This window comes from Amia ocellicauda, chromosome 14 (assembly GCF_036373705.1).
Source record: "Amia ocellicauda isolate fAmiCal2 chromosome 14, fAmiCal2.hap1, whole genome shotgun sequence".
NCBI lineage: Eukaryota > Metazoa > Chordata > Actinopteri > Amiiformes > Amiidae > Amia > Amia ocellicauda.
In genome coordinates, this window is record NC_089863.1 from 4,869,357 (window position 1) to 4,886,604 (window position 17,248).

At 46.5% G+C, this 17,248-nt stretch overlaps 1 protein-coding gene and 1 long non-coding RNA gene across 2 annotated transcripts in view; both read left to right on the plus strand.

Moving 5' to 3' along the window:
- Positions 1–708, plus strand: part of LOC136768438 (uncharacterized) — a 13,169-nt gene extending 12,461 nt beyond the window's left edge. The window contains exon 4 of the long non-coding RNA XR_010821973.1: positions 163–708. This is a non-coding gene — a long non-coding RNA (uncharacterized LOC136768438). The remainder of the gene's footprint in view (positions 1–162) is intronic.
- A 1,280-nt stretch (positions 709–1,988) lies between these two features.
- On the plus strand, positions 1,989–16,329 carry tp53 (tumor protein p53). The gene is made up of 11 exons (XM_066722568.1): positions 1,989–2,374; positions 5,498–5,635; positions 6,072–6,114; positions 6,403–6,621; positions 10,676–10,862; positions 11,276–11,388; positions 11,518–11,627; positions 11,709–11,845; positions 11,966–12,060; positions 14,173–14,276; positions 14,386–16,329. Exons 1-11 carry the CDS (start codon positions 2,022–2,024, stop codon positions 14,486–14,488), a joined length of 1,602 nt encoding a protein of 533 aa, XP_066578665.1. The 5' UTR covers positions 1,989–2,021; the 3' UTR covers positions 14,489–16,329.
- Positions 16,330–17,248: the final 919 nt, after the last annotated feature.

Here is a 17,248-nt window from a genome sequence, read left to right on the forward strand (position 1 = left end):
ATGAATGAGAAAAATGGCCGTTTCCGGTGCTGAGTATTGTGCAAAATGGAGCCTTTATATTAGCCGTGGGCAGGGGCAGATGTCTCTTCTGCAAACGACTAACTTTGGGGCCATTTCTCACGTTGCAAAACTGCTTTTTTTGTTTTTGTTTGTTTTTCACAGTGTACTCCTTTAACGTGGGCAGCCAAGGAACAGGCGCAAAACCCAGGCCCTTTCGATTCCTTCCTCGCCTCCGGTCTCTGCGGAGACGCGCGAGCCAGGCCCCGTCCTTGGCCGAGGTGCGCTCGGAAGCGGTCTCACTCTCTCTCTCTCGATTCTCCTTTTGCGCCCTTTGAAATCGCCTGCCTCCGGCCAAAGGGAAACGGCGTGCTAAAGCGAGAGAGAGAAAACAAGAATAAGAGCCGTTTGTGGTTCTGGTATTCCCCTTTTACAGCGGGGACTTTCTCAGCCTCTCGGAAGGCAGAAATACCTTCAGCGTTACAGCATGGGAGCCGCTACCCTCTATGTAGGTCACAGACCCGTCGCCGATGACAAAGAAGTGCATTCTGGGCCTCCGCGTCGGGCGGCGCTCTCGCCCCCGTGTGAGGAGCGGGTTTCCTGTGTTTACACAACCGCTGTCTTGGTGTCTCCAGTGTGTGTGGAGGTGCAGAGGGAGATTGTTTGGGTCAGAAGATGGTTGGGGGTTGGGGTTGGGAAAGAAAATGTAGAAGAACCTAATAAAATTCACCTTTACCCAAAACCTTTGAGAACGTCTTACTTCAGGATTTAAAAAACACCTACATCTGGAGTGAAGATGTCGGATCCGACGGCCCTGGGCAGCAGCAGCGACGGCGTCACGTCCGCGCCGATCCTAGCAGATCGGTGACTCACAGCCGGAGCCCTGGCCTTGACCGCGCCGAATACAACCGGTCCTCCGGCCGGCGCTGACTCACTCCCTCGCTCACTGCCAGCTGTCCTCACACCCACCGTGGTGGAGCAGTGGCTGCAGTCGCCCTATACCTGCCTTCTTTCTCATGGGCTGGGGAGAGGGAGAGAGGGAGCGATAGAGGGGGGCAGATGAGGAGAGGAGGAGAGGGAGAGAGGGAGAGAAAGGGGGAAGGGAGGGAGAGGAGAGGGACAAAGATGGGAGGGAGAGGTGTATGAGGGAGAAGGAGAAAGGGGGATGAGAGAGCAAAAGGGGGGAGGGGAGAGATAGGGGAGGGAGATAGGTGTATGAGAGAGAAAGGGGAGGGAAGGGAGAGGAAGAGAAAGGAATTGGGGGGAAGAGGGAGAAAGAGGGGGAGGGGGAGATAGGTTAGAGAGAAGGGGAGGGGAATGGGAGAAGGAGAGATAGAGGAGGAAGATTGGGAGAGAGGGGAGAGGGAGAAAGCTGGAAGGGAGGGAGACAGGGAAGGAGAGGAGGAGAGGGAGAAAGGGGGAAGGGAGGGAGAGGAGAGGGAGGGGGAGAGGAGGGAGATGGGGAGGGAGAGGTGTATGAGGGAGAAGGAGAAATGGGGATGAGAGAGTTGAGATGGAGGGCGAAGGAGAGAGCAAAAGGGGGGAGGGGAGAGATAGGGGAGGGAGATAGGTGTATGAGAGAGAAAGAGGGGAGGGAAGGGAGAGGAAAAGATAGGAGTTGGGGGGAAGAAGGAGAAAGAGGGGGAGGTGGAGATAGCAGAGGGAGAGGAGAGATAGAGGAGGGAGAAAGGGGGGGAGGGGAGAGATGGAGAAGGAAAATGGGGAGGGAGAGAGGGAGGAGGAAGAGGAGAAGGATGGGGCAGGGAGAAAGAGGTTAGAGAGAGGGAGGGAGAGGGATTCCAACTGGGCTGGTTTTGTATATGAACGGAAAAGCAGTTCTGCCTCAAAACGTGTTGCTTTCTTAAAAATGATGCCGAATATGCAGATGTCTCCCATTGCCCAGCTGTGAAAGGCGTCCAAAACACCTATGAAATTAAAAGATTGCAAGCATTGCCGCAGGAGAGAAGTCAATATTACGGCTTCTCTGCGTCATAAAGGGCTACGCTCTGAGTAATGAAGGAGTAATGAAGGAGTATCGTCTGAGCATCCCAGCAAACCCGAAACCCCGAACGCCCCCCTCTTCAGACGCCAACCCGGACGTGCAGTTACGTAACGCAGCGTGCCCTGCGATTGGTCGATGCCTGGCCAATTACCAGCGAGCTCCTCGTCGAGGGGGCGGGGTCTTACGTCACAATAAAAGCGGGAGATCGAATCATGTGACCGCGTCCACCACGCCCCCTCTTCCGGTCGGTTTCGGGGATTCCCCAAAGCGTGGAGCTGTGCAGAGAAAATCTGCGAGAAAAACACTCCAAAACACAGCAGAAGCCATTGGGCAGGCGAAGGAGGCGGACGTGGGATTCATACAACGGGACAGGAGGTAACGCATGACCCCCCCGACCCGAAACACATCTCGATTAATTGAATGAGAGAGTCGGTGGGAAGCGGAGGTCGCGATTGCACAGGGAAGTTTTGGTAGCAGTCGTTTTAACTGGGAGACCGCCATGTGATTTGTTCATGAGCCCAGAGTGAAGTCCTTTTCTTTCGGTGGAAGGCGGCCTGCGCTTCCTTTCCGTCCTTTCCCGGGGTTTAACGAGCCCGAAACCACGGCATTGTGCGCTTTTAAGGCACTGGTGCTATTGATTCATTCATTAATTAACTAACCATTCATTAAGTGCACGTAAAGTTAGGTCGGAGCATTGAAAACACAGCCGAGGTGCATTATAGGGGGGTGGGGTAGCAATCGCATCCCACCTTCCTTGGATTATTTTCTTGCATCCTCTAATCCTTTGCATGGGGACAGTTGAGAAGTGGGGATTTCGTTTTAAGTTTGTAAAAGCATTTCAATTAATTAAAATAATAATAATAATGGTTAAACAGACTTGAGACAACGAATTGGGAACAGGTTTCCGCCATATTTGCTCACAAACTAACCTTTAAACTATACATAATGTATATATGAACGTCAGTTTTGTCGTTACACTTTGTGTCTGCTGTGGTATTTAAGTTGGTGTGTTGCATTGAAATCCTGCTCATTTCTGTAATCAAGTGCAGTTAGAAACTTGAACTTTGGTACATTGAATTATATAATAACAATTAAGATCCCTGTCACGTATGAAGTTATAGTCATACACATATATATGTGTATATGTGTGTGTGTATATATATATATATATAATGTGTGTATGTGTATAAAATCCTATAGTCATACATTTGAAGTATGTAAATTAAACTAGTAGTAAACAATACAATCCTTGTCCAAAAGTGCAAACTGAATATCAGAAAGTGACCCTTTATTTTACCTAATTCAAATGAATGAATGATGCTGATTTAAATTGAATGGTTTATCCTAAAGCAGGTGTTTTACAGTCGTCAGTCCAGCATCTTAGCCCCTTGTCCCCTTTGTTTTGGACAATATGCTAATTATGAGCTAATTCGGGGTAAAACTTCGTTTGGGCCGCAGACAGTTGCTTATAGGCGATGAGATGTGCTGTTGAATTGTTGAATCCCATTTCTCATGTGTGACATTGTTGGCTGTTTTCCTTTTCTTGGTTTAAATTTGAAAAGCCCTCAAAACAAAAAGCCACCCACCGTCCCTCTCCCCCCTTTCATTAAAAACATTTTCTTATTTGGAAGAATGTCATGCTTTTAAAATGATCGGCGGTGTTTGAGACTAACTCCTGTCAGCTGTTCGTCTTTTGAAATCGGTATTTTTAAGTCGGATTGTTTTTCTTTTCTTCCTCCGGGAGGCCGATACAATGAATCAAAATGCGGACGGGCCGTGTGCGGGAAGGTACCAAACCAAGATTCAAACTTTGAAGGGGTGCGTGGGGTAATAGATACAGCTCCCGCTTCGGTTTCCCGCGATTTAAACATCATAACATTGTAAATATCAACGCGTGTGGGTGTGTGTGTGTTTTGTGAACATGTCTAAGGTTCGTGTCAGTTCGTGGTTGTTTGGGTGAAACCCTTCAACCCCCGGCGGCCCCCGGTGCCCTCGGTGGTGTCGTCCTGGGAAAACTGGTTTCCCTGACCCTGCGCGGGAGGGTCACACCCCCTTTCGGTTTCCAGATTCTCTTTTTAAACGTCATACAATAAAAATAATAATGAAAGCCATACGTCACACATCAGACTGGATCCAAATATCACTCCTGTGCATGCGTGGCGACCTGCTTTCGGTTCACGTCTAAGTTGTTGTTTCGATTCCCCCCTCAGCATTTTCCTGACTTTGTTTTGACCATTTTTCTCCCTCGGACGAGTCGACGTATCTGTGCTGGAGGTGGGGGCACGCTGTGTGTTCGTGTGGGTGGGGGGGTACTTTTAAAGTGACGGGAATAAGTATGTATTAGAGACCGAGAAATAATTTAATTGAAACGGATATTTACTTTTCAAAAAGTTACAGAATATAAACGCGTGAATAACACAGGTGTTGCTATTTCTCCCTTTGTGTGTTATGGTACAGACCAGTGACGTCACTGTCTTGAACCCGGAGACGCCGCTGGACCAACATGGCCGCCTCGGCGTGTTTAGTGTCTCGGCTTCGGGCTTTATCTGCTCTCTTCGCACTTGACCGCAGATAAAGCCCCGCTGCCCTTGAGTAAAAGTGCTGGCCTTTCCTTCAGTAGAGTACAATATGAGGCCGGACGGCTAAACCCTTAATGTTATAGATACTTTGGACGGGACTCGATAAAGATGTATTTTATTTATGATATAAATGGCCGCAGTACAGCCCCGCAGAGCCCCTTGTTACCTGCGCTTATCTGGACTCTGTTCCCGAAATTAACTGTCAGGTGGAAATTAACTTCAGTCATGTTTGTAATGTAACCTGTCACTTCCGCCTTCTCTACCCCTGACGTCACAGTGGCATATCAATTCCTTCCGTGTTGATTATAAACGCCATCGTCATACGTCAATCAATTATTACAATATTTTGAATTTAATAGCGGCCTTCGGAGGTAGCCGCAGAGTGCTTTACAGAATGACAATTTATAAACTCAACATAAAGCAAGTACCCAGAGTCCAATTTGTTGGGTCGGTCAGTCTGGAGCAGTCAGTGTTCTGTACAGCGGAGTAAAATATAGGGCGTCTGCCAATCAATAAGTCTTATTTAGTTGCTGAACTGGTTTCTGAACATTTGCGCTCGTTCGGGAGGTGAATACTGCAAGTGTGACTGTTTCGGTTGTGTAGCTGGGTTGCTACAGATAAACGCGCAGAATTGCACCCTGAGGCCTGGTTACATGTACGTGCACATCCGTTTTGTTCCACACACACACAGGTGTAGCCCGGTCTATAGAATTGGGGTAATTAATTATTTCTTAGGCAGAATTGGTTCTCAATAGCAGTGACATCATATGGTGAAATACAAGAAGCGACAAATCCCTGTGTCTGAAAAATCGGTCCGCGCAGGTTAGGCACCGAAGCGGTCGACTGCCGGCTGTGTGCAGGAGCGTCAGTCGTGCAGGAAGCAACGTCCTATAACAGCCCCGATCCCTCTGTCCTCTAGCTTGGCTGCCTGGACCGTCGCCGACTCCCTTCTCTGCCACTTCCCACGCGACCTGGACCCGGACATGGCTGAGCACGAGCACGAGCACGAGGACCTGCTCCTCAGCCAGGAGTCCTTTCAGGATTTATGGAACACAGTGTGAGTGCGCCACAAGGGGGCACCCTTTACACACACACTCTTCGCTCTCCCTCTATCACTCTGTGGCGTTGCTGCACTCAAGTATTGAACTGCAAACTGAAAGAACGAACACTCCAAAAGCCCACCTGATGACGTTCTCGTCACCCCGGGAACGTTTCCACTGCGTTCAGATGCTTTTAAAAGACGATCGTCGGTCGAACGCGATCTGGTCGAGCTCTGGCAGTTTCACAGCTGGGCGGGGGGCTCTAGTCTGGGAAGGGTGGGCAGGGTATCTGTGACAGTTCTAGCACTTCATTTTAACTAGAGTTTCCTGTTAAGCCACTTTTTAACTTACTGATTAGATTTTTGGAATTAATTGCATGTTAAATGCGTTTGTTCTGAAGTGGGGATGTTTTGAGACTGAAATTGGTCCATAAATGACTCTTTGATCTTTCAGTGTTCTGCCTCCTTCTGGGAATGACGACTGGGACGCTGTCAATGTAAGTCTGTCTGAGCCGCCCCCCCCCCAACCCAGTAATCTGCACTGCCTCCATCTCTCCTACCCTGACTTCAGCTAACCACACACACACTCTCTCCAAAATACAGGTGATTGGTTACTTTCTGGCTGCTGGGGTGGTGGGTGGAGCTACAGGGGTGGGGGAGGGGACTCATTAAAATGCTGTACTTGTGATTGGCGGGAGGGGAATGGAGGCGGGGCCAGAGCAGAGCGGTGTTTGGGTTTGTTCTGGCCTCTTCCACTCAGACTTGCTCTCCGGCCACCTCCACAGATATTCAGCTCACTGCAGAATGACATGGTGTCCAGCAGCCTGTTCGGAGAGCCAGATCTGGGACTGGCTGCTGCTGCTGCCCCACAGACCTCCATCTTGACCCCCGACAGCCTGCCGCCCGTCTCTTCCACCGTGCCCTCCACCACAGACTACCCCGGAGAGCTCGGCTTCCAGCTGGTCTTTCAGCAGTCGGGCACGGCCAAGTCTGTCACCTGCACTGTGAGTATGACCTGTCTCTCTCCTTGGTGTGTCTTTCTGTCCTCTTTTTCTCTTTCGCTCTCTCCCCTTTTTCTTTGTCCCTCCAGCGAATATTCAATCTCGTAGTTCGCAATGACATTTGTTGGGGACCTCATGGGAATATAACCCTGTTTGGTGTTAGGGGACACAGGTCACATGGTCACTATTTCTCGTGCATCTATGTATGCATATATGTGGACTATAAATCGAGGAATTATCCTAGATCCTGTCCAGTGAAATCATGTACATTTAGTTTTTTCCCCAGACAAAGTATTACCAGAAGCAGAAACGTGATCACATTTGAAACTAACAATGATACGATATTGTTATTTGCTCAATTTACTGGTCTGAAAAGAGAGCTGGGTTGACTCGCACACGTGCCCGTCAATCAACGCCCCTCAGACAAAGTTAAAAATAGGACTCCCAAATATCCTGCATTGCCCACTATGGCTTCCGAGTCTAAAGTGTGGAAAATCACTATAATTCAGCGTGACTTTTTCCCCGTCCTGATGTCCTCTGACCAATATCGGTCAGGTTCTTGTTCAAGCCGGTTTTGCCAGAGAGCGTTTTTTTTTTTTTTTTAATCTTTTCAATAAGTCTATAAAAACCGAAAAACAAAAAAATGTATTTTCTGAAAGATTGAGTTTGTAAAGCCTTACCACATGCGCAAGAATAACCACATCGCCTCGGCCTCTTGAAATCGGGAACCAATTGAAACAATTACACGAACTGTTCGATTTTAAACTACTCTGACTTTGTTCTTATTTCATATAGCTGTATATGTAGATCAGTATTTTAATATCCGTTATAGGTCTTGCAAACCACTCTGCCTGTAGCGCTTTCTCTTGCACACATTGTAAATTAGTTGCGTTTAAAGATTAAATAAATACATCAGAATTTCTAACCACTTTCCTCCCTCCTGTCTTATATTGAGAAGTTAACCGGTACCTCTTGGCTGGAGACCGGTCCGCAGGCGGTGTGATAACCCCCAGATCGATTCTCCGCAGCATGTGGTGGTTTGATTTTGAATGGGAAAAGCTTGACTGGACAGAAAGATGGGGGAAGGGGTGGTGGTGGTTTTTGAAGGGGGGTGTCGTTGGGTGGTGCGTTTCGGTGAGGTAGGCTGTGATGAAAGGGGGGGGCGTCTGCAGAGACTTGTGACGGGGGTCGCAGAGCGTTGTGTTGTGGACATGATGGGACATGTTCGGTACAGAGTGCTTGGCGCTTCGGTCTGGTTTCCTGTGCTCTGGGGAGGACGGGGTTAAAACTGCCCCCTCCCACGTTCCTCGTCTCTCTATCTCACTGGACCGGACCGAGTCTCGGACCGGACTGCTGTGGAGTCACGAATTGGACTGTATCAATGCAGGAATTGGCTCCATAGTCATAGATGTGCACTGATATACTTACTGTACTGTATGAGACTAAACTATACTAAACTACATTAATGACAAACTATACTCATGATAAACTATACCACAGTTTACTGTACCATCCTAATGATGAACTAGTCTTAACTAATATATTAATGACATGCTAAACTGTACTATAATGACAAACTGTATACGAAACTACTATAATAAACTGCACTATACTAATTAAACTAAGTTTACTGTACTATACTAATGATAAACTAGTCTAAACTGTACTATATCTAATAAACTAGACTAATGTACTATAACTATACTAAACTACTATAATGACAAACTATACTAAACTGCGTTGTAATAACCTATACTAGTTTACTGTATTATACTAATGATAAACTACAGTTAATATAGCTTATGATTAGTTCTTGTACAGTTTAAAATACAATAATGATAAACTTTACTAAACTGTAAAATAACTAAAGTAAACTGTACTATACTAATAAACTATACTAAATTACTGTACTGTACTGATAAGCAGTCTCTGGTAGTCAGTTCTGTGCTAATGGCTGACTCACCGAGCTGCTCTCTCAGGCAAGCCGGGGCATGTTCCCAGGGCTGGGGCGGCCGGACGGGCGGGCGGGCCCCAGTCAGGCTAGTGCCGAGGGATGGCATCAGGCATGTCTGCTCTGGGGTAGAGGGAGAGCAGGGCAGGCGCGGGGCCACGGAGCCGCTCTCTCAGTCCAGAATGATACAGAAGGTAAGGGCCGAGCGGGGCGACGAGTCTTTAATGTGTGGTGCGGAGGTGGGGAGAGTCGGCCGTGAGGGTTTGAAATGTTACTCGCTCTTTACACGTCTGTTACTTGTTCTGTGCTTGTTTAGATTTTGGTAACTGGCTTTATTTTGCTGGGTGAGGTGTTAATCAAGAAATGGGTCGATGAGGAGCCCTTCTCTGCTGTCAGCTGAACCCAGAGTGAGGGTCATATGACTGAAGTAAATATGAATCAATAAAGTATTTATACAAATTAAAAGCTGTAATTGAAGCTCGATAGTTCTGTGGCTCTGCTTGCATTTTAATATGGTGTTCAAACTCCTTTTGGTGCTTTAGTTTTACGTAGTTTAAAGTACGTTGGGATGTCTTTTTTTTTTTTTTTTATATATATATATATATATATATATATATGTGTGTGTGTGTGTGTGTGTGTGTGTATATATATATATATATGTGTATATATATGTGTATATATATGTTTGTGCTGTATAAATATAAATTGATTATGTACTGGGTTTATAATCCAAGGTCTGAGAAAACTAATCAAGGATATAAACGACTGAATTTAGCCTGGATGCAGCTTTACAAATGTTGATTCCCAGCGCTGCTTTTGTTTTGAGTTCGAGTGACTTCACTGTAAATCTGTTTTGGTTTTGTTATTTTTAGTTTCTGTGTGACACGTGTTTATTTTTAGTCTGTCACTGTGTGCAGGGACATTTTCACGCCCAGTACAATTGCAAATCATTTGAATCGCGATGCTCTTTCAAACAAACTATCTTTCAGTTTAGTTCTGGTTTGTTTCACTCCAGAGACCTTATGATCGGACTTGAATGTGGGAAATGGAGAAATGGAGTAAATGGAGAGTGCATCCTGGCATCATCCTTGTGGCCCTTGGAGGTTTCCCACAATGCATTAGGAGAACCCACCCATCAAACCCTAGCCACCAAATCAGATGCAAAGTTTTACAGGCCGTACTGACCTTGTGTTCGGTACCTGGCAGTAACGTGTGTTACGAGTGTAAAACCCCATTCACACTGAAACAATTGTGGGTAATTTCCCGGCAAATTGCCGGCAACAAGGTTTGTGTGAATGGGTCTTTTTTTTTTTTTTTTTTAAGGCAAGGGTCCTAGTCTAATTGCCGGCAATGGGTCTGTGTGAATGTAGCAGGAAAATGATTGCCGGCAAATTCAGCGTTGAGTCCTTGCGTGTCGACGCAGTCCGTCCGCTAACTGACATAACTATTCAGAATAGGGGGGTGTAACGTTGGAGTTTCCCTTATTTCTTGTTTTCAAGATCAGTGCACTACTTACAACAGAGAGCACAGCTAGGAAACATGGCAAACTGGCAAAATGGAGAGATCGTTGCACTTCTAAGTATTCGTGAAGAGGAGGAAATTCAAAAGCAACTCACGGGCAAGGTGAGGGATGCCGTGGTGTATTTATGAATTTCGAATTTACTAGCTGCCAGAGGCATCCACAAAAATAAACCGCAGGTGCTCAGCAAATTAAAGTGGTTGAAAGCACAGTTCCATAGAACTATGGACCACAACAACCACAACAACCGCAATGGACACTACCGAAAAGACGGGGCATTTCACGATATGTTACGCCATATGGGGAAGCGGCAAACACACTTCCATCTCGCACGCCATCTTAGTGTAAACAACGGAAGCATGAAACGTGTTACATCCTGTGACGCATATCCGCTGTTGCCAGCAATCTCTGTTTTCTGTGTCAATGCATCCTAGCCGGCAATTTTCTGGCTTTCAGACCCAGTGTGAATGGGGGGGCAACGGGGGGAAAAAAAGCAGGAAAATGTGAATGGGGCTTTATATTGAACTGCCTCTCTCTCCTCCCTCCTCCTCTTTTCTCTCTGTCCTCTACCCCTCCTCCCCCTGCAGTATTCCCCTGACCTGAACAAGCTGTTCTGCCAGCTGGCGAAGACCTGCCCAGTGCAGGTCCTGGTGAGGCACCCGCCCCCTCCAGGCGCCATACTGCGTGCCACCGCCGTCTACAAGAAGTCGGAGCATGTGGCCGATGTGGTCCGCCGCTGTCCCCACCATGAGAGGACCCCCGACAACAACGAAGGTGCGTTGCCTTCACTACCACCCCACCCCCACTACCACCTATCCTCCAGCCTTCTCTACGGCCCCCTCTCTTTCTCCCATCTCTCCTCTCTTCCTCCATCCAGCACTCTTCTTTCTCTCTCTCTCCCTCCCTCCCACTTTCCTTGTCCCTCTCTCCCTCCCTTCACCCGTCTCCTCCATCTCTCCCTCTTTCTTTCCTTCACCCTTCTCCTTCCCCGATTTACTCACGCCACGTCTCCGTGCCCCCATGGGCATTTTATTTTGTAATCTATCTTTCCATGTATATATTTGAGTTGCTAGAATCTGAGCCACAGGTTGTTCTGGAAGTCGCAGAATGTTCTGTTGAATGTCTGACCCCTCATAAGGGCCAGTGCTTGTCTGTGACCCTGCCATGTTGTTGTTGTTGTGTGCCAGGCCCCGCCCCTCCAGGTCACCTGATCCGAGTAGAGGGCAACCAACTGGCACAGTACATGGAGGATGGACACACTCACCGCCAGAGTGTGCTCGTGCCTTACGAGACCCCCCAGGTAACCCCAGGACTCGCACGCGCACACAACACACTTTCTAGGATTGTCCGTCTGTCTTGTAGCTAGGCTTTCAAACCAGTGCAAAAGTCCCAAACCTCTTCCCCTCTCTCTCTCTCCCTCTTCCTGTAGCTGGGTTCAGAGTGCACCACTGTCCTGTACAATTTTATGTGCAACAGCAGCTGTATGGGCGGAATGAACAGACGTCCCATCCTCACCATCATCACCCTGGAGAGCAAAGAGTGAGTCTCTCTGTCTGTAGGGTCTTATCTGTCTTGGTGCATGCCTCTGCCGATGCTGTAACCTCCCTCTCCCTGTCTCAGGGGTCAGCTCCTGGGCCGGCGTTGCTTCGAGGTGCGGGTCTGTGCCTGCCCCGGCCGCGACCGCAAGACCGAGGAGGAGAACTTCCGTAAAGTTCAGGAGAAGAGCAGCGCCAAGCCAGCGGGGGCTGCCAAGCGCAGTGAGTGTCAACTGTGTACAATCCGAGAGCCCCGATCGGCCTGATCAGGACTCCGGTTGAGGGTTCGGCTCCGCGACTGGGAGTTTTGCTTGGTGTTAATTGCTCTCGTCTTCTTTCCAGCGATCAAGGAGGTGACGCAGGCTGCGCCCCGCCCCGAGGTCAGCAAGAAGACCAAGTCCAGCCCCAGCACTGAGGAGGAGGTCTTCACCCTGCAGGTAATGGGGTGTGTGTGTGTGTGTGTGTGGGGAGTAAATATGTAGTATCTGAATTCAAAGGTCACAGAGTAAGACATCTACAGGATAGGTGGTGTAAAGGTCACTCCTGGATTACTCCACTGCTACCCCACATTGAGTAGGAGTGCTCTGCTTCCATCGTTCAGAGTATTCCCACAACCATGTAGATCTGAACGATGCAAACGACCGAAACCCTATTTCATTTGACTATCTATCATGGGATACACAGGGTTCCCCACGGTCCTGGAAAACCCTTAAAAGCATCGTCTGTCTCTCCAGTCACGTAGAACACATGGAAAATGTGAAAATCTGTCGAATGTCCTGGAAATATGCGAAAGATCGTGGGAAATGGTGATGTTAGGATGCAAAAACATTTAGCTGGTGTTTCCTTTCATCTCCTATGTAAGCAACTTGAAAAGCAGCGCCCATTGCCACATTAAAGTATGGGGTATGTTCAGTGACAAGAAGCTACACAGCCGTTCAATTTGTTTTTTGAGACGCTCCACCCAGAGAGCTGTTGTGTATGGTGGGCTGTGGTGTCAATCAATTTTACCCACACGATCACACCCCACGGTGTCCTCTCTCCCAGTCTCGTTCTCGACTTTTCAGTTTTTCCTAAATGATTTTTAAAAATGAATTTTAACTGTTTTCAAAGATTTAGTTGTTTTTAAGCACTAGTTGTTTGGGCTTTTTTGGTTTAGTTTTGTTCTATTTTTTTTGTCAAATACATTGACCGTTTGGATTTAATTTTAAATGCATTGGACCGTTTTGGTTTGTTTTTTATTTTTACCATTTTAATTTTTTTTTTATTTGTCCGGTGCATTTTCAGTTATTTTCAATGTATTTGACTCTTTTGTTGGTAGCATTTTTTGCTTTAATCACTAGTTTGTTTTATTGTTTTGTGCACGTTTATTTGAAGTTCAGTATTTTGTTTACGTTAATCACTAAGATTTTAAAAATTAAGTGATTTTAAGAATTGATTTTTAAAAAATTTAATCACAAGTATTAAAATTTGTATGACTGTTTTTATTGTCATGTAAAATACTCATACCAATAAAACAGTATTTTTCCTAACTCGGACAGAGACGTGAAATGAGAGATGTAAGCGACGATGTAAATAGAAATGTTTTTGACTGGTGAATGAGACGCTGTTTCAGAATCAGTTTACTCGTGTTGGCAAGCTATCTTCAGTCTGTTGTTCAGTTCAGATTGCCAGCGAAGGGCTGGGGTTTGTACAGTAGTTGACGTTGCTTGAGCTAGAGCGGTGAGGATGCAGATTTTGTGTTTAGCTTCTAATTTTCCCCCCGACAAAAACCTGTGCACTGGGAAGCTGTGTATTTATTTATTATACAGGCTATCCCTTTTAATTTACACAGGCCTATGTTTCAACTATGGAGCAAATTAAATCAGGCCTCTTCTTTGCTGATCTGCACCTCCCTCTAGACATGGTGTGTAGCCCTCCCTTTAGAAGTACCTACGAACAGCTAACACTGGTTTAGCGCATGTGTGCGTTAGCACGGCCCCCTCCCCCTATTTTCTTCACTCACTGTTATGCATAAAATGTTTCGGTGTATTCAGGTCAGGTGCAGACTCGTATTTCCAAATCGCATTAAATATTTTGGGACCCCCTGGCAGATTTGTTCCCCCGAATGTTGACTCCATGGCTATGGCCTTGTTTTGTCTTAGTGTCCAATGGAGAGGAGGCCATTCGACCCATCGTGCTCGTTTGGTGTCCATTAATATCCAAGTGATCCAAGGATCCTATCCAGTCTATTTTTAAATGTTCCCAAACTTTCAGCTTCTACCACATCACTGGGGAGTTTGTTCAGATTGTGACGCCTCTCTGTGTGAAGAAGTGTCTCCTGTTTTCTGTCTTGAATGCCGGAGTCCACATAGACTCCTAGGTCTTTCTCATGTGTTCATTGCTTCATCTAGTTCTGTTCCTCCCATAGTGTAATTATAGTGGACACTGTCTCGTTATAGTCACTGAAAATAGGTCATTAACGAATATTTTTAGTCCAAGTTTCCATTTTTAGTCATGGGCCCCCCTGTGTTTCGGACGAGCGTGTGTTGACCAGGCTTTGTCTGCCACAGGTCCGTGGGCGCGAGAGGTTCGAGATGCTGAAGAAGATCAACGAGAGCCTGGAGCTGAAGGACTTGGTCCCGGCCACCGAGCTCGACAAGTACCGGCAGAAGCTGTGAGTACCGACCCGACCCAACCCGACCCAGAACGATGGTCTCGAGTGTTTGTGCTCGTTCTCGTGCTGCAACGCACTGACCCTCTCCCTGCGCCTCTGTCTCCCCCAGTCACTCCAAGAGCGGCGGCCGCAAGGACCGGGAGCGCGACGGCGTGGAGCCCAAGAAAGGGAAGAGGCTCCTGGTGAAGGAAGAGAAGACCGACTCCGAGTGAGTGTGGCTGAGGCACACCCCCGCCCCCACAAGGAAATCCCCAAAGCTAAAGAAACGGCGTCTCCTATCCCCCCCCCCCCTGCTGCTCTCTCCGGATGGAAATAAAAACCCCTGTCTGATTCGAATACGAACTTGCGAGATTTCGGTTGCGAGGGTCCGGTCGATCACTGTGTCGGCGCGGGGTGGGCGAGTTGTGACCTCTGTGGGCGTGGACCTACAGGCATCGCACCGGCCGGGAACAGTACGGTGTGGCTGTTCTTATTTTTTGCTATAATTTAGATTGTTGCTTTTCTCTTTTTTTTGGTATTTTGTTTTGTACTTTGTATTTCAATTTAACAGTATTTGTTTCATGTCCTGCCAATCCTGCCCTCCCCCAGCCCCAGTCTGCCATCACCTCAGTCAGTCAGCTCTCACTGCCCTGTATGACACAGACGCACTCACGACCCAGGACCTGGTTTGCAACAGGCTACGATCAGAGTTCGCATTTAACTTTGAAAATGGTTTTAAGTTTAGGTACTTTTCCACGTGTTAATCAGTGTTAATTTCAGGAAAAAAAATTAACCAAAATGTACAGTATTCCAGACGAGCCGTTATGTTCCTGCCCCCGGCTTGCTCAGAACGAGACTGGAAGTGCATTGCTCTACCCCATTGCATTGTGGGTCCTGTCCCGCCCATGTAAATATTTGTGGTGGTGGTGTTTAGATCGCAAATCCCAGTAATGAAATTCCCCAACGAAGACTGGATCTGTGTAACTGTACACACTTAATTTGTTTTGTATAAATATCTATTTTGTTACTATCCCTGTATCTGCTCTGTCTACCTGCTCTTCAGCCAATTATGCAATTAACCAGTTACTGATTTTAAGGTAATTTTTTAACTCTGATCTTGCTGAACTGCAGGTTTAGTCGCTCTTTGTGTTACGAGTCTTTGGTTTTTCGGGTAGACTTATTTTTATATATATATATATATATATTTGGTTCCCTTTCAGTGAGATGGGATTTGGATATGGTTAAGAGCCCACACACAAACACTTAGACACATTAATGATACATTTTATTTATAACACACTCTTCTCATACGCAGAGCGTTATGAGTCGAAACTGACAGGGAAGCAACAGTTTAACCTGCAGAGAAGTAGGATTTAAAAACTCAAAACTAACAGTAGAGTTTTAAGTTTGTGTTTACAACAGAGCTGCTGGAGAAATAAGGAGCTTGTGTTATTAGAACATAAAGTTTACAAATGAGAGGAGGCCGTTCGACCCATCGTGCTCGTTTGGTGTTGTATTAGATGATAATACTCGCAGACACATGCTTATAGACTCATGCTATATATATATATATATATATATATATATATATATACACATACACACACACACACACACACACACACACTACACTCTCTGCCATGTCCCAGTCTCATCGTTTCGTCCAGTCACCTCCCTGACCCCCTCTGTTGGTTTTTTACCACCGCACTTTTCAAAAAGTCCCCCCCCCTCCGGCTGCCAAACAAAAACAAGGGTAACCTAGAGCCCCTCCGCCTCCATTGGGAGTGAACCGACGGCACGCACACACTCCCCCAGGTCGAGGGACAACCCACTGTGCTGGCTTCAGTTGTAAAGTGCTTTGGGATCTCTCGGGGTGAAACGTGCTATATAGGTTAAGTGCTCGGTTCAGTGGCAGACCCGTCTCATCTTTCCCCTATCAGATCGTGGCGCCGGTAACCAAAAAGGGTTCAGGTTTGTTTTTGTTTTGTTTTTTTATAAAGTTCAATTTGTATGAAACACACAAAAAAAAAAAAAAATTAACTTTTATACTTCAAATAAAAACAAATTTGCCTTACTGGGAAAAACTTGTGTTTTTTGGGTGATCTCTCTCTCTCTGTCTCTCTCTCAGCCGTTTAATATTTTCATTAGCCTTTTGAGAACTCCGTTCATTGTGTGGTACCAATGCATCAGTTACCTGTAATGACCCGCACTGTTCGTGGTTGAAATTTGACTGGGGTAGAGGGAGTGATAACGGGGTTACACTACAGTACCAGGGTTTGTGGTGGGCTGAGCGGTGAATTTAAACAATGTTCAAGGAAACACTCTCCGACAGTGGCTCTCGCCCTGTTCCTGGGAAAGCGTTAACTAACGGCCGGGGCCATTACTCGGTGGGGTCTTCTGCCTTCCCACCAGGGCCACAGAGTTAAATATTTAGTCCCACAGTGGTTCCCAGCAGTGGTTCCCAGGAGCCCCTATCCTGCTGGTTTTTGTTCCAACTGATATCTCAGTTACTTAATTGAACAATTCCATAAATTGGAGCCTTTTAATCGTTTTAAACAGTAGGGGTTTTAAGTTAAGTATAGAACTGTATAAAGATCTAATTAAAGAACCAAGTCTTTACATAATTTAAATCAAATCTAAACAGCTTGTTACTTCAATTAAGGTTCAGTTAAGTCATTGAGAGACCATCGGTTTATCAATCTGAAAGAACTTGTGTTCAAGTTATAATTAGGAAAAAATGGTCCCGGTGGTCACTGACACATTTTCATATGGAACTGGAGATCTCGAGTTCCTCCCAATGCAAAAATGTGATTCAGACACGGTTTAGGGGTTTGTGCCTTAAATAAGGGCGTCCGCAAATCAATAACACACAGACACTAATAAACACTCAGAGGATTTTAATGGCAAAGACTTAAAAAGACAAAAGAGCTATTTGGCAAACCAGGAAATTCACCTCTGGGGAAATCATGTGCATCCACCGCATTTAGAAACAA